General features: G+C 67.6%; 2 protein-coding genes across 2 annotated transcripts; one reads left to right on the top strand and one right to left on the bottom strand.

Annotated features, from left to right (window-relative positions):
* Positions 1–1,588: 1,588 nt before the first annotated feature.
* NPHS1 (NPHS1 adhesion molecule, nephrin) lies at positions 1,589–23,096 on the top strand. The gene is given in 24 exon segments (XM_075412613.1): positions 1,589–1,716; positions 1,790–1,893; positions 2,913–3,034; positions 4,201–4,372; positions 5,383–5,540; positions 6,477–6,619; positions 7,709–7,796; positions 7,798–7,833; positions 9,706–9,865; positions 11,626–11,752; positions 12,459–12,625; positions 13,296–13,435; positions 13,907–14,045; positions 15,043–15,164; positions 15,783–15,960; positions 16,779–16,938; positions 19,058–19,323; positions 20,573–20,684; positions 21,611–21,774; positions 22,236–22,289; positions 22,364–22,515; positions 22,634–22,670; positions 22,771–22,820; positions 22,946–23,096. Coding segments are annotated over 24 exon segments (3,027 nt in total). The 3' UTR covers positions 22,994–23,096.
* A 510-nt stretch (positions 23,097–23,606) lies between these two features.
* On the bottom strand, positions 23,607–27,384 carry LOC142360405 (NF-kappa-B inhibitor delta-like; the record flags this gene model as incomplete). Its single annotated transcript, XM_075412612.1, is given in 5 exon segments — positions 23,607–23,767; positions 24,614–24,778; positions 25,931–26,044; positions 27,214–27,333; positions 27,335–27,384. Coding segments are annotated over 5 exon segments (521 nt in total), but the record flags the coding sequence as incomplete, so codon positions are not given.
* Positions 27,385–27,712: the final 328 nt, after the last annotated feature.

Here is a 27,712-nt window from a genome sequence, read left to right as displayed (position 1 = left end):
TGGGGCCGGGACGGCACTGGGGGAGCTGGGAGGGCACTGGGAGGCACTGGAGGGGGCGGGGGGGCACTGGGGGGAGCTGGGTGAGCACTGGGATGCACTGGGATGTACTGGGAGGGAGCAGGGGGGCACTGGGAGGCACTGGGATGTACTGGGAGGGGATGGGGGGGGCTGGGAGGAGCTGGGAGGAGCTGGAGGGCACTGGGATATACTGGGAGGTCCCTGGTGGTTACTGGGGGGACACTGGGGGTTACTGGGATGAACTGGGAGGAGCTGGGAGGGCACTGGGGGTTACTGGGAGGCACTGGGCAGACCCAGCAGGGGTTACTGGGCCGCCCCCAGTCCCAACTGGTTTCTCCCGGCCCCCCCAGTCCCGCCGGGCCCCCCCACCCTGGAGCTGCCCCCGGGGGCGGAGCTTCCCTGGGTGGGCGGGGCCGAGGTGGAGGTGCGGTGCCACGCCCCCGACGCCCGCCCCCCCGCGACCCTCGCGCTGACCCTGGGTGAGGGGGGGGAGGGGGGAGGGGGCGGGGCTTGGGGGTGGGGGAGGGGCGGGGGGGGGCTTTTGGGGGGATTTGGGGCCATTTTGGGGCGATGTTAAAAATGGGGATTTGGGGGCATTTTGGGCGGGTTTGGGGGGATTTTTGCAGATTTTGGGGTGGTTTTTGGGGTGAATCCGGGCGGTTTTGGGGCTCTTTTCAGGACGATTTTTGGGGTGATTTTTGCTGATTTGGGGTTGATTTTTGGGGTGAATCGGGGCGGTTTTGGGGCCGATTTTTGGGGTGATTTGGGGAGATCTGGGCTGAATTTTGGGTTGATTTTGGGGGTGATTTTTGGGGCGAATCGAGGCAGTTTTGGGGCCATTTTCCGGCTGACTTTTGGGGTGATTTTTGCCAATTTGGGGCTGATTTTGGGGGTGATTTTTGGGGTGAATTCGGGTGGTTTGGGGCTGATTTTTGGGGCAAATCAAGGCGGTTTTGGGGCCATTTTCAGGCTGATTTTTTGTGGTGATTTTGGGCTGATTTTTGGGGTGAATCAGGGCGGTTTTGGGGCCAATTTTTGGGGTGATTTTGGGTGATTTTGGGGCTGATTTTGGGGCTGATTTTTGCCGATTTTGGGCCGATTTTTGGGGTGATTTTGGGTGGTTTTGGGGCCGATTTTTGGGGCGAATCCAGGCGGTTTTGGGGCGGTTTTGGGGCTGATTTTTGGGGTGAATCCGGGCGGTTTTGGGGCCGATTTTTGGGGTGAATCCGGGTGGTTTTGGGGCGGTTTTGGGGCTGATTTTTGGGGCGAATTCGGGCGGTTTTGGGGCCGATTTTTGGGGTGAATCCGGGCGGTTTTGGGGCGCAGGGGGGCAGCCGCTGCCCGACGTCGCCGTCCGCGTCCTCGAGGGCTCCCGCCCCAAGCTGAGCTCCAGCGAGGCCACGGCCCGGTGAGCACCAGTTCCGCCCAGTATAAACCAGTACGGCCCCGGGCGCACCAGTACGGCCCAGTATGATCCAGTACAGCCCAGTACAGGCCAATAGAGGCCAGTACAAACCAGTATGATCCAGTATGGCCCAGTACAGGCCAATAGAGGCCAGTATGGCCCAATATGGACCAGTGTGGGCCAGTAGAGGTCAATGTGGCCCAGTATGGCCCAGTAGGAGCCACTATAGACCAGTATGGTCCAATAGGAGCCAGTATAGACCAGTGTGAACCAGTATGGCCCAGTATGATCCAGTACGGCCCAGTATGACCCAGTATAGACCAGTGGGGCCCAGTGGGCCCAGCCGAGCCCTGACCCCGCCCCCAGGCTGACCCCGCAGAGCCACGCCCACGGGCAGCGCCTCGTTTGCTCGGCCGCTAACGAGGCCGGGCCGGCCCCCGCCGAGGCCGGGATCACCCTCGACGTCCTCTGTGAGTGACCCCCCCGGGGACCCCCAAATACCCCCCCCGGGACCCCCAAATACCCCCCCAGGGGACCCCACCCCCCAAATACCCCCCCAGGGGACACATCCCCTCCCCCAAATACCCCCAGGACCCCCCCAGTGACACCCCAATACCCCCCCCGGACCCCCAAATACTCCTTGGGACCCCCCAATACCCCCCTAAATACCCCCAAATACCCCCGGGGTCCCCCAGATACCCCCGGGGACCCCAGAATATCCCCCTGGGACCCTAAAATACCCCCAAATACCCCCCCAGGGACCCCCAAATACCCCCGGGGACCCCAAATACCCCCCTAAATATCCTCAGGGACCCCCTGGGACCCCCCAGTACCCCAAAACACCCCCCCGGGGCCCTCAAATACCCTTTGGGACCCCCCACTACCCCCCCAAATACCCCTGGGGACCCCCAAATACCCCCCTAAATACCCCTGAGACCCCCCAGTACCTCCAAATACTCCCCTGGGGACCCACAAGACCCCCCAATACCCCCTGGGGACCCCCAAATACCCCCCTGAGCCCCTTAAATACCCCCTGGAACCCCTAAATACCCCCCTGTGTCCCCCAGACCCCCCAGGGGACCACCAAATACCCCCCGGGCCCCTAAATACCCCCAGGACCCCCCCAGTATCCCCCCGGGACCCCCAATATCCCCCTGGGCCCCCCCCAACCTGCCCCCTGCCCCCCAAGTACCCCCAAACTATCCCAGAGCCCCCCAAAATACCCTCCCAGTGTCTCCCAGTAGCCTTCCAGTACCCCAGTTCCCACCCCCAGAGGCACTGGGGCCCCTCCAGTACCTCCCAGTAGCCCCCAGTCCCTACCCATGGAGGCACTGGGCCCTCCCAGTGCCCCCCCCAAGCCTCCCAGTGCCTCCCAGTACCCCCACCCCAAGGTCCTGGACCCTCCCAGTCACCTCCAGTAGCCCTCAGCCTCCCCCCCGTGGAGGCTCTGGGCCCTCCCAGTGCCTCCCAGTCTGACCAGTGCCTCCAGTTCCCCCCGACCCCCCCGTCATCGAGGGACTGGAGTCGCCCCACGTGCAGGCGGGGGACACCCTGCGACTGGTCTGCGTCGTCCGGGGGGGCAACCCCCCTCCCAGTCTGCACTGGGACAAGGTACTGGGGGCACTGGGAGCGCTGGGATGGGGAAGCAGAGGCACTGGGGACACTGGGAGCACTGGGTGAAGCAGACTGGGAGGGACTGGGGGCACTGGGAGCACTGGGTGAAGCAGACTGGGAGGCACTGGGAGCACTGGGATGGGGAAGCAGAGGCACTGGGAGCAAGGACTGGGAGCACTGGGGACACTGGGAGCACTGGGATGGGGAACGAGAGGCACTGGGAGCGAGGACTGGGAGCACTGGGAACACTGGGAGCACTGTGGAGACTGGGAGCACTGGGTGAAGCAGACTGGGAGCACTGGGAGCACTGGGATGTTGCACTGGAGGCACTGGGATGGGGAAGCAGAGGCACTGGGAGCACTGGGGACACTGGGAGCACTGGGTGAAGCGGATTGGGAGACACTGGGAGCACTGGGATGGGGAAGCAGAGGCACTGGGAGCACTGGGTGAAGCAGACTGGGAGGCACTGGGAGCACTGGGATGTTGCACTGGGGGCACTGGGAGGCACTGGGGACACTGGGAGGGACTGGGAGCACTGGGATTCGAGGGAAAAAGAGGGGCTGGGGGTCCCTGGGTGGGTTCTGGGGGTCCCCCAAACTCCTGGGTCCCCCCGGGTGAGTGCTGGGTCCCCCTGGGTGGGTGCCGGGGGTCTCTGGGTGGGTGCTGGGTCCCCCTGGGTGGGTCCTAGGGGTCCCTGGGTGGGTGCTGGGTCCCCTCGGGTGGGTGCTGGGGTCCCTGGTGGGTGCTGGGGGTCCCCCCAAACCCCAGGGTCCCCCCCAAACTCCTGGGTCCCCCCAGGTGGGTGCTGGGGGGCCCCCCAAACCCCAGGGTCCCCCCCGGGTGGGTGCTGGGGGTCCCCCCGGGTGGGTGCTGGGGGTCCCCGGTGGGTGCTGGGGGTCCCCCAAACCCCAGGGTCCCCCCCAAACTCCTGGGTCCCCCTGGGTGGGTCCTAGGGGTCCCCGGGTGGGTGCTGGGGGTCCCCCTGGGTGGGTCCTGGGGGTCCCCGGTGGGTGCTGGGGGTCCCCCAAACCCCAGGGTCCCCCCCAAACTCCTGGGTCCCCCTGGGTGGGTCCTAGGGGTCCCTGGGTGGGTGCTGGGGTCCCCGGGTGGGTGCTGGGGTCCCTGGTGGGCGCCGGGTGCCCCCCACCCCGGGGGTCCCGCAGGACGGGGAGCCGCTGGGGGGTCCCTGGGCGCGGCGGGGGGACCCCGGGGTGTCGCGCAGCCGCGTGACGGTGACGGTGACGCCGGGGGACGACGGGAGCACCCTGAGGTGCCGCGCCCGCAGCCCCCTCCCCCCCGGGGAGGCCAGCGCCAGCGTCACCCTCAGCGTCACCTGTGAGCCGGGCAACTGGGAGGCACTGGGAGCGCTGGGAGGAACTGGGAGGCTGGGCTGGGAGGCACTGGGAGGCACTGGGAGGCGCTGGGAGGAACTGGGAGGCGCTGGGAGGAACTGGGAGGTGCTGGGAGGCTGGGCTGGAAGGCACTGGGAGGCACTGGGAGGAACTGGGAGGCACTGGAGGAACTGGGAGGCGCTGGGAGGAACTGGGAGGAACTGGGAGGAACTGGGAGGCTGGGCTGGGAGGCGCTGGGAATCACTGGGAGGCGCTGGGAGGCACTGGGAGGCTGGGCTGGGAGGCACTGGGAGGAACTGGGAGGCGCTGGGAGGAACTGGGAGGCGCTGGGAGGTGCTGGGAGGAACTGGGAGGAACTGGGAGGCTGGGCTGGGAGCTCGGGATGGGACTGGGAGGTCATACTGGGAGGTCAAAGATATACTGGGAGACACTGGGTATACTGGGAGGACAAACTGGAAGCTCGGGATGGGACTGGGAGGTCATCCCAGGAGGTCAAAGTTAGACTGGGAGGTACTGGGGATACTGGGAGGCCAGACTGGGAGCTCCAGGTGGGATTAAAAGACTGTACTGGGAGATCAAGGGCATACTGGGAGGTACTGGGGACACTGGGAGGCCAGACTGGGAGCTCGGGGTGGGACTGGGAGGCCAAACTGGGAGGTCAGAGATATACTCGGAGGTACTGGGTATACTGGGAGGCCAAACTGGGAGCTCAGGATGGGACTGGGAGGTCGTACTGGGAGGTCAAGGGTATACTGGGAGGCACTGGGGATACTGAGAGGCCAGACTGGGAGCTCCAGATGGGATTAGGAGACCATACTGGGAGGCACTGGGATACTGGGAGAGGCTGTGGGGAGCCCTGGCATGTCCTGGGAGCCTGGACTGGGAGGTCAAGGTTATACTGGGAGGTACTGGGAATACTGGGAGGCCAGCCTGGGAGCTCTGGGGTGTGCTGTGGGCCCCTACTGGGAGCACTGGTTTATACTGGGAGCCCAGACCCGCCGGCCGAGGTGACGATCGCGGGGACCCCGACGGTGGCGGAGAACGGGACGCTGACCCTGTCCTGCACCAGTGCTCCCAGTAACCCCCCAGTCCAGCTGCGCTGGTGGCTGGGGGGGCGGGAACTGGTCCCCACCGAGACCACCCGCACCCCGGTGAGACTGGGAGGGCACTGGGAGGCACTGGGAGGGCACTGGGAGGGGAGTGGAGGGCACTGGGGGGCACTGGGAGGGCACTGGGGGGCCCTGGGAGGGAATTTGGGGGCACTGGGAGGGACTGGGGGGCACTGGGTGGGGACTGGGAGGGGACTGGAAGGAGACTGGGAGGGACTGGGGGGCACTGGGAGGGGACTGGGAGGGCACTGGGGAGGCACTGGGAGGGGACTGGGGGGCACTGGGAGGCACTGGGAGGGGACTGGGGGGCACTGGGAGGGACTGGGGGGCCCTGGGAGGGAATTTGGGGTCACTGGGAGGGCACTGGGAGGGCACTGGGGAGGCACTGGGAGGGGACTGGGGGGCACTGGGAGGCACTGGGAGGCACTGGGAGGGGACTGGGGGGCACTGGGAGGCACTGGGGGGCACTGGGAGGGGACTGGGGGGCACTGGGAGGGACTGGGGGGCACTGGGAGGGCACTGGGAGGGGACTGGGGGGCACTGGGAGGCACTGGGAGGCACTGGGAGGGGACTGGGGGGCACTGGGAGGGACTGGGGGGCCCTGGGAGGGAATTTGGGGTCACTGGGAGGGCACTGGGGGGCCCTGGGAGGGGACTGGGGGGCACTGGGAGGCACTGGGGGGCACTGGGAGGGGACTGGGGGGCACTGGGAGGGACTGGGGGGCACTGGGAGGGCACTGGGAGGGGACTGGGGGCACTGGGAGGCACTGGGAGGCACTGGGAGGGGACTGGGGGGCACTGGGAGGGACTGGGGGGCCCTGGGAGGGAATTTGGGGTCACTGGGAGGGCACTGGGGGGCCCTGGGAGGGGACTGGGGGGCACTGGGAGGCACTGGGGGGCCCGTGGGGGCGGGGCCGCAGCGGGGGGGGCGTGGCCGCAGCGGGGGGCGTGGCTCCGGCGCTGACCCCCGGCCCGGCAGGCCGAGGGGCGGGGCTCGGTGACGCAGTGCAACGTCACGCTGCTGGGGCGGCGCCAGGACCACGGGCGCCCCCTGGTGTGCGAGGCCGCGACCCCCGGGCTGGGCACGCGCAGCGCCAGCCTCGTCCTGAGCGTCACGCGTGGGTGCCGGGGGGGGGGGGGGCGGGGAGACTGGGAGGACTGGGAGGGACTGGGAGGAGGTTGAGGGGAACTGGGAGGGACTGGGAGGCACTGGGAGGGGATTGAGGGGCACTGGGATGGACTGGGAGGGCACTGGGAGGCACTGGGAAGGGATTGAAAGGCACTGGGATGGACTGGGAGGGCACTGGGATGGACTGGGAGGGCACTGGGAGGCACTGGGATATACTGGGATGGGACTGGGAGGCACTGGGAAGGGATTGAAAGGCACTGGGATGGACTGGGAGGGCACTGGGAGGCACTGGGAAGGGATTGAAAGGCACTGGGATGGACTGGGAGGGCACTGGGAGGCACTGGGATATACTGGGATGGGACTGGGAGGCACTGGGAAGGGATTGAGCGGAACTGGGAGGGACTGGGAGGGCACTGGGAGGCACTGGGAAGGGATTGAGTGGAACTGGGAGGGACTGGGAGGGCACTGGGATGGACTGGGAGGGCACTGGGAGGCACTGGGATATACTGGGATGGGACTGGGAGGCACTGGGAAGGGATTGAGGGGCATTGGGATGGACTGGGAGGGCACTGGGAGGCACTGGGAAGGGATTGAGGGGCACTGGGAGGGCACTGGGAGATACTGGGATGGGACTGGGAGGCACTGGGAAGGGATTGAGGGGCACTGGGAGGGCACTGGGAGGCACTGGGAAGGGATTGAAAGGCACTGGGATGGACTGGGAGGGCACTGGGATGGACTGGGAGGGCACTGGGAGGCACTGGGATATACTGGGATGGGACTGGGAGGCACTGGGAAGGGATTGAGGGGCACTGGGATGGACTGGGAGGGCACTGGGAGGCACTGGGATATACTGGGATGGGACTGGGAGGCACTGGGAAGGGATTGAGCAGAACTGGGATGGACTGGGAGGGGATTGAGGGGAACTGGGAGGCACTGGGAGGGACTGGTATGGGCGTGGGGGTCACTGGGAGGGGCCTGGGGGGGTTGGGGGCACTGGGAGGCACTGTGGGAGGCACTGGGAGGCGCTGGGGCCGGGAGGGGGCGTGCCCGCCCGCAGCCCCGCCCCCGCCCCGCCCCCTCAGACCCCCCCAGGAGCTGTGGCTGGAGGCCCCGCCCCCCAACGCCACCTTCTGGGCGGGGCAGCGGCTGCGCCTGGTCTGCCACGCCCGTGGGGGGCCACCCCGCCCCCCGCCTCGTCTGGAGCAAGGTCGGGGGCTGCCCCGCCCCCACCCCGCCCCGCCCCGAGGGACCCAGCAGTCCGAGACCCCCACCCAGCCTTGAGGAACCCAAGTTTTGGGGACCCCCACCCAAGTTTGAGGGACCCAAAGAGCTGAGACCCCCACCCTGAGGACCCAGGCGTCCAAGACCCCCACCCAACATTGAGGAGCCCAAGTTTTGGGGACCCCCACCCAACGCTGAGGGACCCAAAGACCTGAGACCCCCATCCTGAGGTTCCCAGGTGTCAAAGACCCCCACCCAATGTTGAAGGACCCGAGGAGCTGCAACCCCCACCCTGAGGGACCCAAGAGTCTGAGACCCCCACCCAACCTTGAGGAACCCAAGGACCTGAGACCCCCACCCAACCTTGAGGAACCCAAACATCCGAGACCCCCACCCAACCTTGAGGGACCCCAAACATCTGAGACCCCCACCCAACCTTGAGGAACCCAAGTTTCTGGGACCCCCCACCAAAAGTTGAGGGACCCAAAGACCTGAGACCCCCACCCTGAGGTTCCCAGGCATCCAAGACCCCACCCAACATTGAGGGACCCAAGGAGCTGAGACCCCACCCTGAGGGACCCAAGTGTCTGAGACCCCCACCCAACATTGAGGGACCCAAGAACCTGAGACCCCCACCCAACCTTGAGGAACCCAAAGACCTGAGACCCCCATCCTGAGGTTCCCAGGCGTCCAAGACCCCCACCCAACGTTGAGGGACCCAAACATCTGAGACCCCCACCCAACCTTGGGGGACCCAAGGACCTGAGGCCCCCACCCTGAGGGACCCAGGCATCCAAGACCCCCACCCAGCTTTGAGGAACCCAAGTTTTGGGGACCCCCACCCATCTTGAGGGACCCAAGGAACCGAGGCCTCCATCCAACCGTGAGGAACCCAAACATCTGAGACCCCCACCCAATGTTGAGGCACCCAATGGTTGGGGACACCAACCCAACGTTGAGGGACCCAAACATTGGAGACCCCCACCCAACACTGAGGAACCCAAAGACCTGAGACCCCCACCCTGAGGGACCCAAGAGCCTGAGATCCCCACCCAACGTTGAGGAACCCAAACATCTGAGACCCCCACCCAACCTTGAGGAACCCAAGTGTCTGGGACCCCCCCACCCAACCTTGGGGCACCCAAGGACCTGAGACCCCCACCCTGAGGGACCCAGGCATCCAAGACCCCCACCCAGCGTTGAGGAACCCAAGTTTTGGGGACCCCCCACCCAAGTTTGAGGGACCCAAGTTTCTGGGACCCCCCCCACCCAACGTTGAGGAACCCAAGAGTCTGAGACCCCCACCCAATGCTGAGGAACCCAAGAACCTGAGACCCCCTCCACCCAACCTTGAGGAACCCAAAGACCTGAGACCCCCATCCTGAGGTTCCCAGGCGTCCAAGACCCCCACCCAACGTTGAGGGACCCAAACATCTGAGACCCCCACCCTGAGGGACCCAAATGTCTGAGACCCCCACCCAACCTTGAGGGACCCAAACATCTGAGACCCCCACCCAACCTTGAGGAACCCAAGTGTCTGGGACCCCCCACCCAACGTTGAGGGACCCAAAGACCTGAGACCCCCATCCTGAGGTTCCCAGGCGTCCAAGACCCCCACCCAACGTTGAGGAACCCAAACATCTGAGACCCCCACCCAACCTTGAGGGATCCAAGAACCTGAGACCCCCACCCAACCTTGAGGCACCCAAGTTTCTGGGACCCCCCACCCAACCTTGAGGGACCCAAAGACCTGAGACCTCCACCCTGAGGAACCCAAGTGTCTGAGACCCCCACCCAACCTTGAGGCACCCAAGTGTTGGGGACCCCCCCCTGAGGCCCCCGGGCCCCTCCCCCGCAGGACGGCCGCCCGCTGAAGGAGGGCGCCCAGGTGTCCGGGGGGACGGTGGTGACGCGGGAGCTGCTGCTGACGCTGGCGCCCAGCGACAACGGGGCCACCTACGGGTGCGCGGCCGGCGGGGACCCCCCCCTGGGCGCCCACGTCCGCCTGCGGGTCCTCTGTGAGCGGGGGAGGGGCGGGCTGCAGGGCGGGGGCGGGCGCGGGGGGACCTCGGGGGGCTGCTGGCCTTGGGGTGACCTTGGGGTGATGGTGGTGGCCATGGGGTGACCTTGGGGTGATGGTGGCCTTGGGGTGACCTTGGGGTGATGGTGGTGGCCATGGGGTGACCTTGGGGTGCTGGTGGCCATGGGGTGACCTTGGGATGATGGTGGTGGCCATGGGGCGACCTTGGGGTGATGGTGGCCTTGGGGTGACCTTGGGGTGATGGTGGTGGCCATGGGGTGATGGTGGTGGCCATGGGGTGACCTTGGGGTGATGGTGGCCTTGGGGTGACCTTGGGGTGATGGTGGTGGCCATGGGGTGACCTTGGGGTGCTGGTGGCCATGGGGTGACCTTGGGATGATGGTGGTGGCCATGGGGCGACCTTGGGGTGATGGTGGCCTTGGGGTGACCTTGGGGTGCTGGTGGCCTTGGGGTGACCTTGGGGTGATGGTAGTGGCCATGGGGTGATGGTGGTGGCCATGGGGTGACCTTGGGGTGATGGTGGCCTTGGGGTGACCTTGGGGTGTTGGTGGCCTTGGGGTGACCTTGGGGTGATGGTGGTGGCCATGGGGTGACCTTGGGGTGATGGTGGCCTTGGGGTGACCTTGGGGTGATGGTGGTGGCCCTGGGGTGATGGTGGTGGCCATGGGGTGGTGGTGGTGGCCATGGGATGACCTTGGGGTGATGGTGGTGGCCCTGGGGTGATGGTGGTGGCCATGGGGTGACCTTGGGCTGCTGGTGGCCTTGGGGTGACCTTGGGGTGATGGTGGTGGCCCTGGGGTGACCTTGGGGTGATGGTGGCCCTGGGGTGACCTTGGGGTGAAGGTGGCCATGGGGTGGTGGTGGTGGCCATGGGGTGACCTTGGGGTGATGGTGGTGGCCCTGGGGTGGCCATGGGTTGGTGGTGACCATAGGGGATCCATGGTGTGCTGGTGGTGGCCATGGGGTGGCCTTGGGGTGAAGGTGGCCGTGGGGCGATGGTGACCATAGGGGATCCATGGGGCGCTGGTGGTGGCCATGGGGTGACCTTGGGGTGATGGTGGTGGCCATAGGGTGATGGTGGTGGCCATGGGGTGGCCATGGGTTGGTGGTGACCATAGGGGATCCATGGGGTGATGGTGGTGGCCATGGGGTGACCTTGGGGTGCTGGTGGCCTTGGGGTGACCTTGGGGTGATGGTGGTGGCCATAGGGTGATGGTGGTGGCCATGGGGTGACCTTGGGGTGCTGGTGGCCTTGGGGTGACCTTGGGGTGAAGGTGGCCCTGGGGGGGGGGAGGTGGCCATGGGGTGACCTTGAGGTGATGGTGGTGGCCATGGGGTGGCCATGGGTTGGTGGTGACCATAGGGGATCCATGGGGTGCTGGTGGCCATGGGGTGACCTTGAGGTGGTGGTGGCCATGGGGTGGCTGTGGGGTGGCCCTGAGGTGGCCATGGGGTGATGATGGTGGCCATGGTGGGGTGATGGTGGCCATGGGGTGGCCATGGGGTGATGGTGGTGGGGATCCATGGGGTGATGGTGGCCGTGGGGTGACGGTGGTGGCCATGGGGTGGCCGTGGGGTGGCCATGGGGTGACAGTGGCCGTGGGCTGGTGGTGACCATAGGGGACCCATGGGTCTATGGTGACCTTGGGGTGACCTTGGGGTGACCTTGGGGTGCTGGTGGCCATGGGGCGGGGCTGCGGGGGCCGTGGGGCGGGCACTGACCCCTCCCCCCCAAAGTCCCGCCCCTCTCGGTGACGATCACGGCCACGCCCCGCGAGCCCCGCCCCGGCCACGCCCTCCTGCTGACCTGCCAATCCAGCGGCAACCCCGCCCCCGAGCTGCGCTGGACCAGTCAGGGGCGAGAGTGGGTGGGGGCGGGGTCAGGGGGGGGCGGGGTGGGGTCACGGGGTGGGGGTGGGGGGGCGGCTGTGACCCCGTGACCCTGCGACCCCATGTGACCCCGTGACCCCCCAGTCCCTCCCAGCCCCTCCCAGTCCCTTCTCAGCCCCTCCCAATATATCCCAGTATACCCCAGTCCCCTCCCAGTCCCCTCCCAGTCCCTCCCAGTCCCCTCCTAGTCCCCTCCCAGCCCCTCCCAGTCCCCTCCCAGTCCCCTCCCAGTCCCCTCCCAGTATACCCCAGTCCCCTTCTAGTCCCTGCAACTCCCTCCCAGTCCCTCCCAGTCCCTCCCAGTCCCTCCCAGTCCCCTCCCAGTATACCCCAGACCCCTCCCTGTCCCCCCAACTCTCCCCCAGCCCCCTCCCAGTATATCCCAGTATACCCCAGGCCCTTCCCAGTACATCTCAGTCCCCTCCCAGCCCCCTCAGGCGACCCCAGGTGACCCCTGGTGACCCTGTGACCCCCGGTGACCCCGGGACCCCCGCCCCCTGACCCCGCCCCTGACCCCACCCCGCCCCCTGACCCCAACCCTTACCCTGCCCCCTTCCCCCTGACCCCGCCCCTGACCCCGCCCCCTGACCCCGCCCCCCGCCCCTGACCCCGCCCCTGACCCCGCCCCTGACCCCGCCCCTGACCCCGCCCCTGACCCCGCCCCTGACCCCGCCCCCCAGGCTGCCCGGGGAGCGGCTGCCGGCGGCGCCGGGGCCCTTCGGGGGGGGCACCTCGGCCTCGCGCCTGCGCCTGCGCCCGGGGCCGGGGGAGCACGGCCGGGGGCTGCGGTGCCGGGCGGGGGGGGGCGGCCTGGAGCTGAGCGCCGCCCACCGGCTGCTGCTGCGCCGTGAGACGGGGACTGGGGGGACTGGGGGGACTGGGGGGACTGGGGGGACTGGGGGGGCTGGGGGGGGGCTGGGAGGGGACTGGGGGGGACTGGGAGGGGCTGGGGGGGCGGGGGGGGGACTGGGGGGGGACTGGGAGGGGCTGGGGGGGCTGGGAGGGACTGGGATATACTGGGAGGGACTGGGGGGGACTGGGAGGGACTGGGGGGGACTGGGAGGGGACTGAGAGGGGCTGGGAGGGGCTGGGAGGGCCTGGGAGGGGACTGGGGGGGGCTGGGATATACTGGGAGGGGGCTGGGAGGGACTGGAAGGGGACTGGGAGGGGCTGGGGGGGGCTGGGAGGGGGGCTGGGGGGGACTGGGATATACTGGGAGGGACTGGGAGGGGCTGGGGGGGACTGGGATATACTGGGAGGGGCTGGGAGGGACTGGGGGGGACTGGGATATACTGGGAGGGGCTGGGGGGGACTGGGGGGGCTGGGGGGGGCTGGGAGGGACTGGGAGGGGACTGGGAGGGGCTGGGGGGGGCTGGGATATACTGGGATATACTGGGAGGGGGCTGGGAGGGGACTGGGAGGGGACTGGGGGTTACTGGGAGGGACTGGGAGGGCACTGGGGGTCACTGGTCACCCTGCCCGGGGCACTGGGGGTGACTGGGACCCCTCCCCCCCAGACCCCCCCCAGCTGGAGGTGGGGGAGGGGGCGGTGGTGGCGCGCGAGCACGGGGGGGCCCGGCTGGGCCTGAGCGTCCGCGCCCATCCCCCCCTGGAGAGCTGCACCTGGAGCCGGGGCGGGCACGCCCTGCGACCTGGTGCGTACTGGGAGCACTGGGAGGCACTGGGAGGGGAGCTGGGGGCACTGGGAGGCACTGGGAGGGGACTGGGAGGGGACTGGGAGGGGAGCTGGGGGCACTGGGAGGCACTGGGAGGGGAGCTGAGGGCACTGGGAAGCACTGGGAGGGAACTGGGAGGCACTGGGAGGCACTGGGAGGGGAGTTGGGGGCACTGGGAGAGGACTGGGAGGCACTGGGAGGGGAGCTGGGGGCACTGGGAGGCACTGGGAGGGGACTGGGAGGGGATAGGGAGGAGCTGGGACGTACTGGGAGGGGATCTGCATGGACTGCGAGGCACTGGGAGGCACTGGGAGTGGGCTATGGGGTCACTGGGAGGCACTGGGAGCTACTGGGATTGGGCTGCGGGGGCCCTGGGAGGGCCTGGGGGGGTGGGGTCTCGGAGGGGCGGGGCTCCCCCGGCCCCGCCCCTGAGCCCGGCCCCGCCCCCAGAGGGCGCCCCCCGGCTGCGGCAGGAGGAGGGGGGGTCCCTGACCATCGCCAACGTCACCCGGGGGGACGCCGGCGCCTACGGGGTGCTGTGCCGCAACGCCGAGGGGGCCGCCCGCGCCCAGCTGCGCCTGCACGTGCACTGTCAGACCCACGGGGACCCACGGGGACCCACGGGGACCCACAGAGCCCATAGGGACCCACGGGGACCCATAGAGCCCATAGGGACCCACGGGGACCCATAGAGCCCATAGGGACCCATGGGGACCCATAGGGACCCATAGAGCCCATAGGGACCCACGGGGACCCATGGGGACCCACGGGGACCCATAGAGCCCATAGGGACCCACGGGGACCCATGGGGACCCACGGGGACCCATAGAGCCCATAGGGACCCATGGGGACCCACGGGGACCCATAGAGCCCATAGGGACCCACGGGGACCCACAGAGCCCATAGGGACCCATAGGGACCCATAGGGACCCATAGAGCCCATAGGGACCCATGGGGACCCATAGAGCCCATAGGGACCCACGGGGACCCATAGGGACCCATAGAGCCCATAGGGACCCATGGGGACCCATAGAGCCCATAGGGACCCACGGGGACCCATAGGGACCCATAGAGCCCATAGGGACCCATAGGGACCCACAGAGCCCATAGGGACCCACGGGGACCCATAGGGACCCATAGAGCCCATAGGGACCCACGGGGACCCATAGGGACCCATAGAGCCCATAGGGACCCATAGCACCCCTATATCCACCCCATAGCACCCCATAGCGCCCCACAGCCCCCCCATAGCACCCTGTAGTACCCTATAGCACCCCATAACCACCCCATGGCACCCTACAGCACCCCATAGCCCCCCACAGCACCCTATATCCACCCCATAGAGCCCCATAGACACCCATAGCGCCCCATAGCGCCCCATAGCGCCCCATAGCACCCCATAGCACCCTGTAGTACCCCATAGCACCCCTGTATCCACCCCATAGCACCCCATAGCACCCTATAGCATCCTATAGCACCCCATAGCCCCCCACAAACCCCCATAGCACCCTATGTCGTGCCCCACCCCCCCGCTGACCCCGCCCCGCTGACCCCGCCCCTCACGCTGACCCCGCCCCCCCCCCCGCAGACCCCCCCTCCATCGTGCGCGCGCCGGACCCGGTGGTGGTGGACGAGGGGGGGGGAGGGGCGCTGCTGTGCGAGGCCGAGGGGAACCCCCTCCCCCCCGGCTGCGTCACGTGGGGCCGCCTGGTACGGGGGGGGGGGACGGACACATGAGGGGGGGTATGGGGGTCATGGGGGGGCACTGGGAGGCGACTGGGGGGAACTGGGAGCACTGGGAGGGGACTGGGGGGCACTGGGAGGGGACTAGGGGGCACTGAGGGGAACTGGGAGGCGACTGGGGGGAACTGGGAGGGCACTGGGAGGGGACTGAGGGGCACTGGGAGGGCACTGGGGGGCACTGGGAGGCCACTGGGGGGAACTGGGAGCACTGGGAGGGCACTGGGGGGCACTGGGAGGCCACTGGGAGGGGACTGGGGGGCACTGAGGGGAACTGGGAGGGGACTGGGGGGAACTGGGAGGGCACTGGGGGGCACTGGGAGGGAACTGGGGGGCGCTGGGAGGCCACTGGGGGGAACTGGGAGGGGACTGGGAGGAAACTGGGGGGCACTGGGAGGACATGGGGGGCACACTGGGGGATAATGGGGAGGACAGTGGGGAGCACTGAGGGGCACTGGTGGGCACTGGGAAGCACTGGGAGGGGACTGGGGGGCACTGGGAAGCACTGGGAGGGCACTGGGCGATACTGGGGGGCACTGGGGGTCCCGGCTGGGCCCCTCTGGTGACAGCGCCCCCCCCCCCCCCCAGGCCGAGGCGGGCGCTGCGGGGGCGGAGCTCCCGGCGGGGCTGCGGGCGGAGGAGGGGCTCCCCGTGGGGCGGCTGCGGGTGTGGGGGGCGCGGCGGGAGCTGGGCGGGGCCTACGAGTGCCGCGTCGACACCGGGGTCCCGCCCCCCGCCCGCGCCGTCGTCCGCCTCGTCGTCCGCTGTGAGGCCCGGGGGGCGGGGCCAAGGGGGGCGGGGCCAAGGGGGGCAGGCCCTGGGGGGTGGGGACGGGGGCGGGGACAAGAGGGGCGGGGCCCGGGGGGTGGGGCCGAGGGGGGATGGGGACACACATGCTCAATGAGGGGCACCCAACGGGGGGCATTGGTGGGCGGGGCCAGCCAATGGGTGACAGCCAATAGGGAACCTCAGTGGGCGGGGCCAGCCAACGAGTGACAGCCAATGGGGGACGTCCATGGGGGGATCACCCAATGGGAGACGCCCAATAAGGGACATCAGTGGGCGGGGCCAACCAGTGGGAGGTCATCCAATGGGTGATAGCCAATAGGGGACATCAGTGGGCGGGGCCAGGCAACGGGCGACACCCAACTGGAGACGCCCATGGGCGGGGCCACCCGATGGGAGACACCCAATGAGGGACACCCATGGGCAGGGCCACCCAATGGGCGCCACCCAACGGGAAACATCAGTGGGCGGGGCCAACCAATTGGAGAGCACCCAATGAGGGACGTCCATGGGGGGATCACCCAATGGGAGACGCCCAATGGGGGACATCAGTGGGCGGGACCACCCAATGGGGGATGTCCATGGGGGATCAGCCAATGGGCGACGCCCAATGAGGGGCACCCATGGGCGGGGCCAACCCAACGGGCGACGCCCACCTAGGAGCCACCCAATGGGGGACGCCCACAGGGGGGCGGAGCACCCAATCGGGGGGCACCAATGGGGACGGGGGGGGCAGTTCCCGGGGACGCCGTGGGGTGGGCGTGTCCCGCCCTGAGGCCCCGCCCCCTCCCCCCGCAGACGGCCCCGAGCTGGAGGCGGAGCCGGAGGCGGAGCCGGTGCCGGTGCTGGTGGCCGAGGGGGCGGGGTCGGCGCAGCTGCGGTGCCGGGCGCAGGGGGTGCCCGGGGTGCGGCTGCGCTGGGAGCTGGGGGGGCGCCCCCTGCCCCCCGGGGAGCCCAGGTGCGGGCGGGGCCAGACTGGGACCCACTGGGGCAGACTGGGACAGACTGGGACAGACTGGGACCCACTGGGACCCAACTGAGACAGACTGGGATCAAATGGGCCAAACTGGGACCAATTGTGACCAAAACTGGGGCCAACTGGGACAGACTGGGACCCACTGGGGCCTACTGGGACAGACTGGGCCAGACTGGGCCAGACTGGGACCCACTGGGGCAGACTGGGACAGACTGGGGCAGACTGGGACCAACTGGGACAGACTGGGGCAGACTGGGACAGACTGGGCCAATCCAGGGCCAAACTGGGACCAATTGTGACCAAAACTGGGGCCAACTGGGACAGACTGGGACCCACTGGGACCCAACTGAGACAGACTGGGACCCACTGGGGCAGACTGGGACAGACTGGGACCGACTGGGACCCAACTGAGACAGACTGGGGCAGACTGGGACAGGCTGGGACCCACTGGGGCAGACTGGGACAGACTGGGACCGACTGGGACCCACTGGGGCAGACTGGGGCAGACTGGGACAGACTGGGACCAACTGGGACAGACTGGGACCAACTGGGACAGGCTGGGACCCACTGGGGCAGACTGGGACAGACTGGGACAGACTGGGACCCACTGGGACAGACTGGGACAGACCGGGACCCACTGGGGCAGACTGGGACAGACTGGGACCCACTGGGACAGACTGGGACCCACTGGGGCAGACTGGGACAGACTGGGACAGACTGGGACCCACTGGGACAGACTGGGACAGACTGGGACCCACTGGGACCCAACTGAGACAGACTGGGATCAAATGGGCCAAACTGGGACCGATTGTGACCAAAACTGGGGCCAACTGGGACAGACTGGGACCCACTGGGGCCTACTGGGACAGACTGGGACCCACTGGGACCCAACTGAGACAGACTAGGATCAAATGGGCCAAACTGGGACCAATTGTGACCAAAACTGGGGCCAACTGGGACAGACTGGGCCAGACTGGGGCCAACTGGGACAGACTGGGACCAAAACTGGGACCAACTGGGATTAACTGGGGCAGACTGGGACCAACTGGGACAGACTGGGACCAACTGGGCCAATTCAGGGACAAACTGGGACCAATTGTGACCAAAATTGGGGCCAACTGGGACAGACTGGGCCAGACTGGGGCCAACTGGGACAAACTGGGCCAGACCAGGCCCAACCGAACTCCATCAGACCCGACTGGGACCAACTGGGCCAGACTGGGACCAACCGGGACAGACTGGGGCCAACTGGGCCAGCCAGAACCAAACTGGTCTCAACTGGGCCCAACTGAGCCAAACTGGGCCCAACTGGGCCAAACCAGGCCCCAGTCAGGGCCAACTGGGGCCAACTGGGGCCAAAGGGGGTCAACAGGGCCCAGTAAGACCCAACTGGGCCAAACTGGGCCCAACCAGACCCCATCAGGACCCACCCAGAGCAAACTGGGCTCAACTGGGGTCAACTGGGATCAACTGAGCCCACACGGGGCCAACTGGACCAACCCAGGCCCAGTTCCACCCACCCTAATCCCAGTTCTGCCCCAGTTCCATCCCAGTTCCTCCCCAGTTGCATCCCAGTTCCACCCCAGTTGTGTCCCAGTTCTGCCCCCATCCCAGTCCCAGTTCTGTCCCAGTTCCACACCAGTTCTGCTCCAGTTCCCTCCCAGTTCTACCCCAGTTGTGTCCCAGTTCCACCCCAGTCGCATCCCAGTTCCACCCCAGTTGCATCCCAGTTCCATCCCAGTTGTGTCCCAGTTCAGCCCCAACCCGGTCCCAGTTCTGCCCCAGTTCCACCCCATCCCAGTCCCAGTTCCACCCCATCCCAGTCCCGCCCCATCCCAGTCCCAGTTCAGCCCCAACCCGGTCCCAGTTCTGCCCCAGTTCCCCCCCAGATCCGCCCCAACCCCTTCCCAGTTCCCTCCCTCCGCCCGCTCCCAGTCGTGTCCCAGTTCAGCCCCAACTGGTCCCAGTTCTCTCCCTGACCCAGTCCCAGTTCTGCCCCAGTTCCCCCCCAGTTCCGCCCCAACCCCTTCCCAGTTCCCTCCCTCCGCCCGCTCCCAGTCGCGTCCCAGTTCAGCCCCAACTGGTCCCAGTTCCCCCCCAGGTTCCAGGAGCACCAGTGGCGGGAGGGGCCCTGGACCAGCAGCCTCCTCACCGTGGCCAACATCACCCAGGATCGGGCCCGCCTCCGCGACCAGTTCAACCAGTCCAACCAGCACCACCACCAAAACCCGCCCCGATACCAGTACCGCAACTGGCACCAGTATGGGAACTGGGACCAGTACCCGAACCGGACCCTCGGCACCTTCGTCTGCGTCGCCCAGAACGCGCTGGGCACCGTCCGGCGCCGCCTCCAGCTCCGCCTCGCCGGTACTGGGAGGGCTTACTGGTTTGGGGGCGCTCATACTGGTGTCAGAGCACGGCCCGTACTGGGAGGGGGCGGTAGCTGTACTGGGAGGGGTACGTTGTACCAGTATTGGGTGGGTGTGTGGTACTGGGAGGGTACTGGTAGTGGGGGGGGTGGGATCGGCGCATGGGGGTGGCTCGGCTTGGTACTGGGAGGTACTGGGAGGTACTGGGGGGGACATTTAGGACACTGGGAGGATTTTGGGAAGCACTGGGAGCACTGGGACAATATAGTGGGGCACTGGGGGGGTACTGGGAGGCACTGGGAGGATCTTGGGGGCAGTGGGAGGGATATTGGGAGCACTGGGACAGTACGGAGGGGCACTGGGAGGGGACTGGGAGGCTTGGCTTGGTACTGGGAGGAACTGGGAGGAGATCACAGGGCAACTGGGAGGCCCTTGGGGGCACTGGGAGGGTTTGGGGGGCACTGGGAGGGATACTGGTAGCACTGGGACCATACAGAGGGGCACTGGGAGGGCACTGGGAAGTTACTGAGGGCATTGGAAGGATACTGGGAGGATACTGGGGGGCACTGGGAGGATATTGGGAGGCACTGGGAGGATACTGGGGGATATTGGGAAGATACTGGGGGGCACTGGGAGGATATTAGGGGCCACTGGGAGGATATTTGGGATACTGGGAGGATACTGGGGGATACTGGGAGGATACTGGGGGGCACTGGGAGGATACTGGGGATACTGGGAGGATACTGGGGGGCACTGTGAGAATATTAGGGGCCACTGGGAGAATATTGGGCGATACTGGGAGGATACTGGGGGATACTGGGAGGATATTAGGGGATACTGGAAGGATACTGGGGGCCACTGGGAGAATATTGGGCGATACTGGGAGGACACTGGGGGGCACTGGGAGGAGATGTAGGGCACTAGGGGGATTCTGGAGGCACTGGGAGGATACTGGGGGATACTGGGAGGATATTAGGGGATACTGGGAGGATACTGGGGGATACTGGGAGGATACTGGGGAATACTGGGAGGATATTAGGGGATACTGGGAGGATATTGAGGGGCACTGTGAGGATACTGGGGGACACTGGGAGGACACTAGGGGGCACTGGGAGGAGATGTAGGGCATTAGGTTAATTTGGGGGCACTGGGCGGGTACTGGGGGTTACTGGGAGGATACTGGGGGGCACTGGGAGGAACTGGGGGTCCCTGTGGCACTTGGGGAACCCCTCGCCCCTCCCCCCCAGACCGCCCGGACCCCCCCCAGGCGCTGCGGCTGGCGGGGGTCACCCCCACCTCCCTCAGCCTGGCCTGGCGCCCCGGCTTCGACGGGGGGCTGCCCCAGAGCTTCCTCGTCAGGTGAGGGGGGGCCCGGGCCCCCCAAAACTCCAGGGGACCCCCAAAACCCGGGGGGACCCCCAAAACCCGGGGGGGACCCCCAAAAATCCATGGGGAGCCCCAAAAAACCCTATGGGGCCCCGGAACCCTCCTGAGATGCCTCCACGAGGTCGCGAAACCCCAAGGAGACCCCAAACCCCCCCCCGGGAGCCCCCCAAAATCCGTGGAACCTCCCCAAACCCATGAGGGACACCCCAAAACCTCATGGTGACCCCCAAACACCCCCCAGCAGCCCCCAAACCCCTTGGGATCCCCCCCAAACCCATGAGGAACCCCCCAAACCCTCATGAAGACCCCAAAACGCCCCCTAGAAGTCCCCCAAAATCCGTGAAACCCCCCCAAACCTATGAGGAACCCCCAAAAAAACCCATGGGGACCCCCAAAACCCCCATCAGGAGCCTCCAAAATCCATGGGAAGCCCCAAAAATCCGTGGGGCGCCCCCCCATACCCTATGGGACCCCCCGAACCCTCCTGAGATGCCTCCACGAGGTCATGAAACCCCAGGGAGACTCCAAACGCCCACCCCCAGGAGCCCCCAAACCCCTTGGGATCCCCCCCAAACCCATGAGGGACCCCAAAAAACCTTCATGGAGACCCCAAACCCCCCCCGGGTGCCCCCAAACCCCAGAGGGCGCCCAGGGCACCGTTTCCGGCCCCGCCGGGGCTGTTTTCCATCACTTCCGGTGCAGGGAGGACTCACTTTCTGTTTCGGTTTGCCCTCCCGACCCTACTTCCGGTCCTCAAAATCACGTGACGCCACTTCCGATGCCCCATTGGCCGCTTCCGCGGAGACTCCCGTGACGCCGAGCTCGCTTCCGGGTCGCTTCCGGCTCACTTCCGGCACGCCCACGCCTCACTTCCGGTGTTTTCTATTCCCCCCCCGCAGCGTGAGGGGCCCCGGAGCCCCGCCCCCTCCCGCCGCGCTCCTCGCGCCCGGCCCCGCCGTGACGCTGGGCGGGCTCCGCCCGGCCACGCCCTATGACGTCACCGTGACCGCGCGCAACGCCCGCGGCGACAGCCAGGCCACCGCCCTCCGCGCCGTCACTTCCGGTAAGGGGGGGGCGGGGCCGGAAGCCGGGGGGACCGGAAACGGCTCAAAACCGGAAACGCGGCGGAAGCGGAAGTGGCGGGAGGGACCGCAAGCCGGCCGGAAATGCGTATCCAGGCCGGAAGTGGCGCGCGGGGTGGAGGGCGGAACCGGAAGTCGCGCCGGAAACGCGGTCCGGCATTGAGGGTGGGGGGCGTGGCGTGAATTCTCGCCCGGAAGTGGGGGGGCACCAGGAGGAAGTTCGTGGGACCAGGAAGTAGTCTGGGGAAGTTGGGCGGCAGAACCGGAAGTGGGCCCAGCCCGGCTCCGGGAGGGAACCGGAAGTAGGGGCAGAACCGGAAGTGGAGACCGGAAATAGCCCCGAATCGAGGGCATCACGTGTGTGGGCTTTAACCGGAAATGATGGCTGGAGGCGTGTGGGCGGGGCCAACCCCGGAAGTGAACCCCGCCTTCCCGCCGTCAGAGCCGCCTGCTGATTCGCCGCCAGCGAGGGAGGAGCCCGCAGCGCCCCCTGCTGGTGAGCCTGCGCCCCTGTGCCCCTTGACACCCAGGTTCCGGTGCCCCCGCCCCACCCCCACTCTCTCCCCGCAGGCCCCGCGGTGCCCCCGGCCCTGGTGGGCGGGGTCAGCGCCCTGGGCGGGCTCCTCCTCCTGGGTGCCAACGCCGCCCTGTGGGGGGCGCTGTTGCGGCGGCGCGGCGGGAACCGGGACGAGGCGGCGACCCCGAAGGCCGAGACCGAGGAGGTGAGGGGGAGGGGTTGGGGGGCGGGGCGATGGAGGGGGGAGGGGCCGAGGAGGGGGGAGGGGCACCCTGACCCCACCCCCCCAGGGTCTCACGCGTCTGCCCCTCCCCCACCCCCAGCAGAGCTCGTGGGCGACCCCAAGTGACCCCGCCCTGGGTGAGTATCGGGGGGGGGGGGGGGGGGGTGTCCCCAGCCCCTCCCCCCACCCCCAAGCCCCTCCCCCACTCTCACCCCTCCCCCACCCTGTGTCTCCCAGAGGAGCCCCACCCCTACGAGGACGTGGACCAATGGGGGGCCTACGAGGAGGTGAGGAGGGGGCGGGGCCTCTGGATGCCTGGCTCCGCCCCCCCACCTCCTATTGGCTTTTGGGGGGGTGGGGCGGGGTCTCTGGGCCGTTAACTCCGCCCCTGACCCTCTCCCCCCACCCCCAGGTGGCCCCCGAGGTTCCTCGCTTCACCCACCAGGGGGAGTTGGTGTGAGGGGGCGGGGCCTGGACCACGTCCACAGAAAGCCACGCCCACAGAAAGCCACTCCCCTCGGAAAGCCACACCCCCACCCAAACTCCACCTCTAATAAACCCCACCCCCCTCGCGGAGGGGGAGGTTCTTGCCTGGGTCTCTGTTGAATGGCGGGAGGGGGCGATTCCCGGGGGCCCCGCCCCCCCAAATGACATCACAGGCGCCAGCCAATCAGCAGGGTTTATTTCAGGGCCGGGGCCACCAGTCCAAACCAGTTTCCCCCCCCCAGTTCAGGGTCTCCCGCCCCATTTTGGGGCAAAAATCCTCCCCCCCCCCCCAATTTGGGGTCCCCTTTGGCCCCTCCCCCTTCTTAACGAGGCCTGGGCGCGGGGGGAGGGGCGTATTTCAGGAGGGGCGGGCTACACGGCAGCTCCGCCCACCCCGGGGCACTCTTAAAGGGGCAATGCCCCAACTAGGGGGGGAGAGAAAGGGGGTGGGGCCCACCGCAACCCCTCTTTTTGCCCCTCCCCCCCATCGAACCAATGTGGTTCAGGGATTCATTTCCCGGAAATGACGTGGGGGAGGGGGGCGGAGCTTCCTCCCGCGAAGCCCCGCCCCCCTCCTTCCCCCCACCTAAATCGAGCGATTTCACAGAAATCAAGGAAAACGGGTGCCCCGCCCCCCTCTGATGTCACATCCTGGAGGCCCCGCCCCCCTCCGACGTCACTTCCGCCCCCCCCAGGAGGTGGGGGAGGGGCGGCGGGCGCCGCGGCGGCTCTTCAGGAGGAGGCGGAGCTGTGCGGGGAGGGGGGAGGGGCTTAAAATCGGGGGGGGGGGGACCCTGACATCTTGGGGGGGGGAGACTCCAAAATGTGGGAGGGGGACACCCCAAAATCCCCCCCCTCACATTTTGGGCCCCCACCCACATTTTGGGGTCCCCCCCTCACATTTTGGCCCCCCCCCTCACATTTTGGGGTCCCCCCCACATATAGGGGTCCCCCCCCCATTTTGTAGCCTCCCCCCCCGAATTCGGGGCCCCTCACCCACGTTTTTGGGCGCCCCGCCCCCATTCTGTGGCCACCCCCCCGGATTTTGGGTCCCCCCCCCACATTTCGGGGTCCCCCCTCAGATTTTTGCCCCCCCTCCCATTTTGGGGTCCCCCCCGATTTTGTGGCCACCCCCACATTTTGGGTCACACCCCACCCCCATTTTGGGGCCCCACATTTTTGGGTCACCCCACATTTTTGGCGCTCCCCCCCATTTCGGGGTCCCCCCTCACATTTTGGGGTCACCCCCCCCCATTTTGGGGTCACACGCCCCGATTTTGGGGCCCCACATTTTTGGGTCACCTCACATTTTTGGGCGCCCCCCCCCCCACATTTCGGGGTCCCCTCTCACATTTGGGGTCACCCCCCACATTTCGGGGTCCCCCCTCAAATTTTGGGGTCACCCTCCCACATTTTGAGGCCCCACATTTTTGGGTCACCCCACATTTTTGGGCCCCCCCACGTTGCGGGGTCCCCCCCCCATTTCGGGGTCCCCCCTCACATTTTGGGGCCCCGCCCCCACATTTCGGGGTCCCCCCCCCAATTCGGGGTCCCCCCCCCATTTCGGGGTCCCCCCCCGGTTTCGGGGTCCCACCTGCTGGCCGGGGGGGCCGGGGGGCAGCAGGCTGTGGGGCAGCTCGTGCTCCAGGTTGCGGGCACCGGGGTCGGCCCCCCAAGTCAGGAGGAGGCGGACGAGGGGCTCCTGGCTGGGGCCCCCCGGCAGCGCCGCCGCCATGTGCAGGGGGGTGTTCCCGTGGGCCTGGGGGGGGGCACGGGGGGTCAGGGGGGCCCCCAAACCTCCCTCTGCCCCATAGATACCTCCCCGCCCCATAGATGCCCACGAGTACCCCAAAACACCCTCAGGAACCCATGGATCTCCCCATAGATCCACCATAGACACCTCCAACCCCCCTTAGATCCACCATAGGCACCCTGGAGACCCCATAGATCTCCCCATAGATCTCCCCAGCCCCATAGATACCTCCCCGCCCCATAGATGCCCCATAAGTACACCAAAACACCCTCAGGAACCCATGGATCTCCCCATAGATCCACCATAGACACCTCCAACCCCCCGTAGATCCACCATAAACAACCTGGAGGCCCCATAGATCTCCCCATAGATCTCCCCAGCCCCATAGATTTCACCCAGCCCCATAGATCTCCCCATAGACACCGCCAAGACCCATAGATCCACCATAAGTACCAGTAGAAACCCATGGACCTCCCCATAGATCCACCACAGACACCTCCAACCCCCCTTAGATCCACCACAGGCACCCTGGAGACCCCATAGATCTCCCCATAGAGCCCCATAGACCCCCCAGCCCATAGATCTCCCCATAGACACCCCCAGCCCCATAGGTCCCCTATAAGTACCCCAAAACACCCTCAGGAACCCATGGATCTCCCCATAGATCCACCACAGACACCTCCAACCCCCCGTAGATCCACCATAGGCACCCTGGAGACCCCATAGATCTCCCCACAGAGCCCCGTAGACCCCCCCAGCCCCATAGATCTCCCCATAGACACCCCCCAGCCCCATAGGTCCCCTATAAGTACCCCAAAACACCCTCAGGAACCCATGGATCTCCCCATAGATCCACCACAGACACCTCCAACCCCCCTTAGATCCACCACAGGCACCCTGGAGACCCCATAGATCTCCCCATAGAGCCCCATAGACCCCCCAGCCCCATAGATCTCCCCATAGACACCCCCCAGCCCCATAGGTCCCCCACCAGTACCCCCAAACCCCCCTAGAAACCCACGGACCTCCCCATAGATCTCCCCGTAGATGCCCTCAAAGCCCCCCAGGTCCTCCTAGACCCCACAACCCCCCCCCTAGGGCCCCATAGCTCCCCCCCCCCCCGGCTCCCCGAGCCCCCCCGGGCGCCCCACAAGTGACCTTGAGGTTGACGAGGCGGGGGGCCACCCCGGGCTGGCGCAGGAGGAGGTGGGTCAGGGCCAGGTTCCCCCCCCGGACGGCCAAGTGCAGCACGGTCTGGCTGCTCTTCATGTCCTGCCGGGGGGGACGGACCCAGGTGTCTGGGGGGGGGGTCCCACCACCCCATGGACCCCCCCCAAGGGACCCCCATTGCCCCATGAACCCCCCAGGGACCCCCACTGCCCCATGGAACCCCCAGGGACCCCCACTGCCCCATGGACCCCCCCAAGGGGCCACCATGGCCTTGTTGGCCTCTCCAAGGGACCCAGGTGTCCGGGGGAGGGGGTCCCACCGCCCCATGGACCCCCCCCAGGGACCCCCATTGCCCCATTGACCCCCCCAGGGACCCCACCGCCCCATGGACCCCCCCAAGGGACCCCCACAGCCCCATGGACCCCCCCAAGGGACCCCCACTGCCCCATGGACCCCCCCAAGCGGCCACCATGGCCGTGTTGGCCTCTCCAAGGGACCCAGGTGTCCGGGGGAGGGGGTCCCACCGCCCCATGGACCCCCCCCAGGGACCCCTATTGCCCCATTGACCCCCCCAAGGGACTCCACCCCCCCCATGGACCCCCCCCAAGAGACCCCCATGGACCCCCCGAAGGGACCCCCAGTGCCCCGTGAGCCCCCCCCCCAGGGGACCCCCATGGACCCACCCCAGGGGACCCCCCCCACCCTATTGACCCCCCCAAGGGACTCAGGGGTCCCACCACCCCATGGACCCCCACCAAGGGACCCCCACCCAACCCACTGACCCCCCCAGGGACCCCACCCACCCCACTGACCCCCCCAAAGGGGCCCCCATGGCCTTGTTGACCCCCCCAAGGCACCCAGGTGTCCGGGGGGGTCCCAAAACCCCATGGACCCCCCCCAAGGGACCCCCATTGGCCCATTGCCCCCCCCAGGGACCCCCATGGACCCCCCCCAAGGGACCCCCATTGCCCCCCCCAGGGACCCCCACCCCCCCACTGACCCCCCCCAAAGGGACCCCCATGGCCTTGTTGACCCCCCAAGGCACCCCGGTTTTCGGGGGGGACACCCCCCCATGGACCCCCCCCAAGAGACCCCCATCGCCCCATTGACCCCCCCCCAGGGGACCCCTGTGGCCCCATCCCCCCCCCCAGGGGACCCCCACGGACCCCCCAAGGCAGCCAGGTTTTTGGGGAGGGGGGGTCCCCCCACCCCATGACCCCCCGGGGGGTCCCCAGACCCGGGGGGGGGGGATTTTGGGGGGGGGGGGGTACCTGGCTGCCGCAGTCGGCCCCCATCCGCAGCAGGAGCTCGACGCAGAGGAGCCGCTCCTGGGGGGTCGAAGTTGGGGGGCCCCCCCCGGCCCCCCCCCCGCCGGCGGTGCCCCCCCCCCCCTCGCAGGGAGGCGTTGTGGGCTAGGACGGCGCAGTGGAGGGGGGTCTGGCCTGGGGGGGGGCAAATTGGGGGGGGGGGTGTCAGGATGCACACCCCCCCCCCAAACAGGGCCCCCCTGAAATTGGGGACCTTCCCAGGGACCCCCCCCTCAAAGTACAAACCCCCCCCCCAATATGAGACCCCCCACCTGGGACCCCCAAATTTTCAACCCCCCCCCCCCACCGAAATAGGGACACCCCTAAAATGAGACCACCCCCCCCAAGAGTTGCCCAAATGTGGGGACCCCCCCAACCCCCCTCCAAGACCCCCCCCAATCTGAGGAGCCATCAAGTGGGAACCCCCCCCAGGGACCCCCCAGAGACCCCCCCCAAACTGGGA

Source organism: Opisthocomus hoazin, unplaced genomic scaffold (assembly GCF_030867145.1).
Source record: "Opisthocomus hoazin isolate bOpiHoa1 unplaced genomic scaffold, bOpiHoa1.hap1 HAP1_SCAFFOLD_367, whole genome shotgun sequence".
Taxonomy (NCBI): Eukaryota; Metazoa; Chordata; class Aves; order Opisthocomiformes; family Opisthocomidae; genus Opisthocomus; species Opisthocomus hoazin.
The sequence above is the reverse complement of the archived record's forward strand: the minus strand, read 5'-3'. Positions and strand labels throughout refer to the sequence as shown.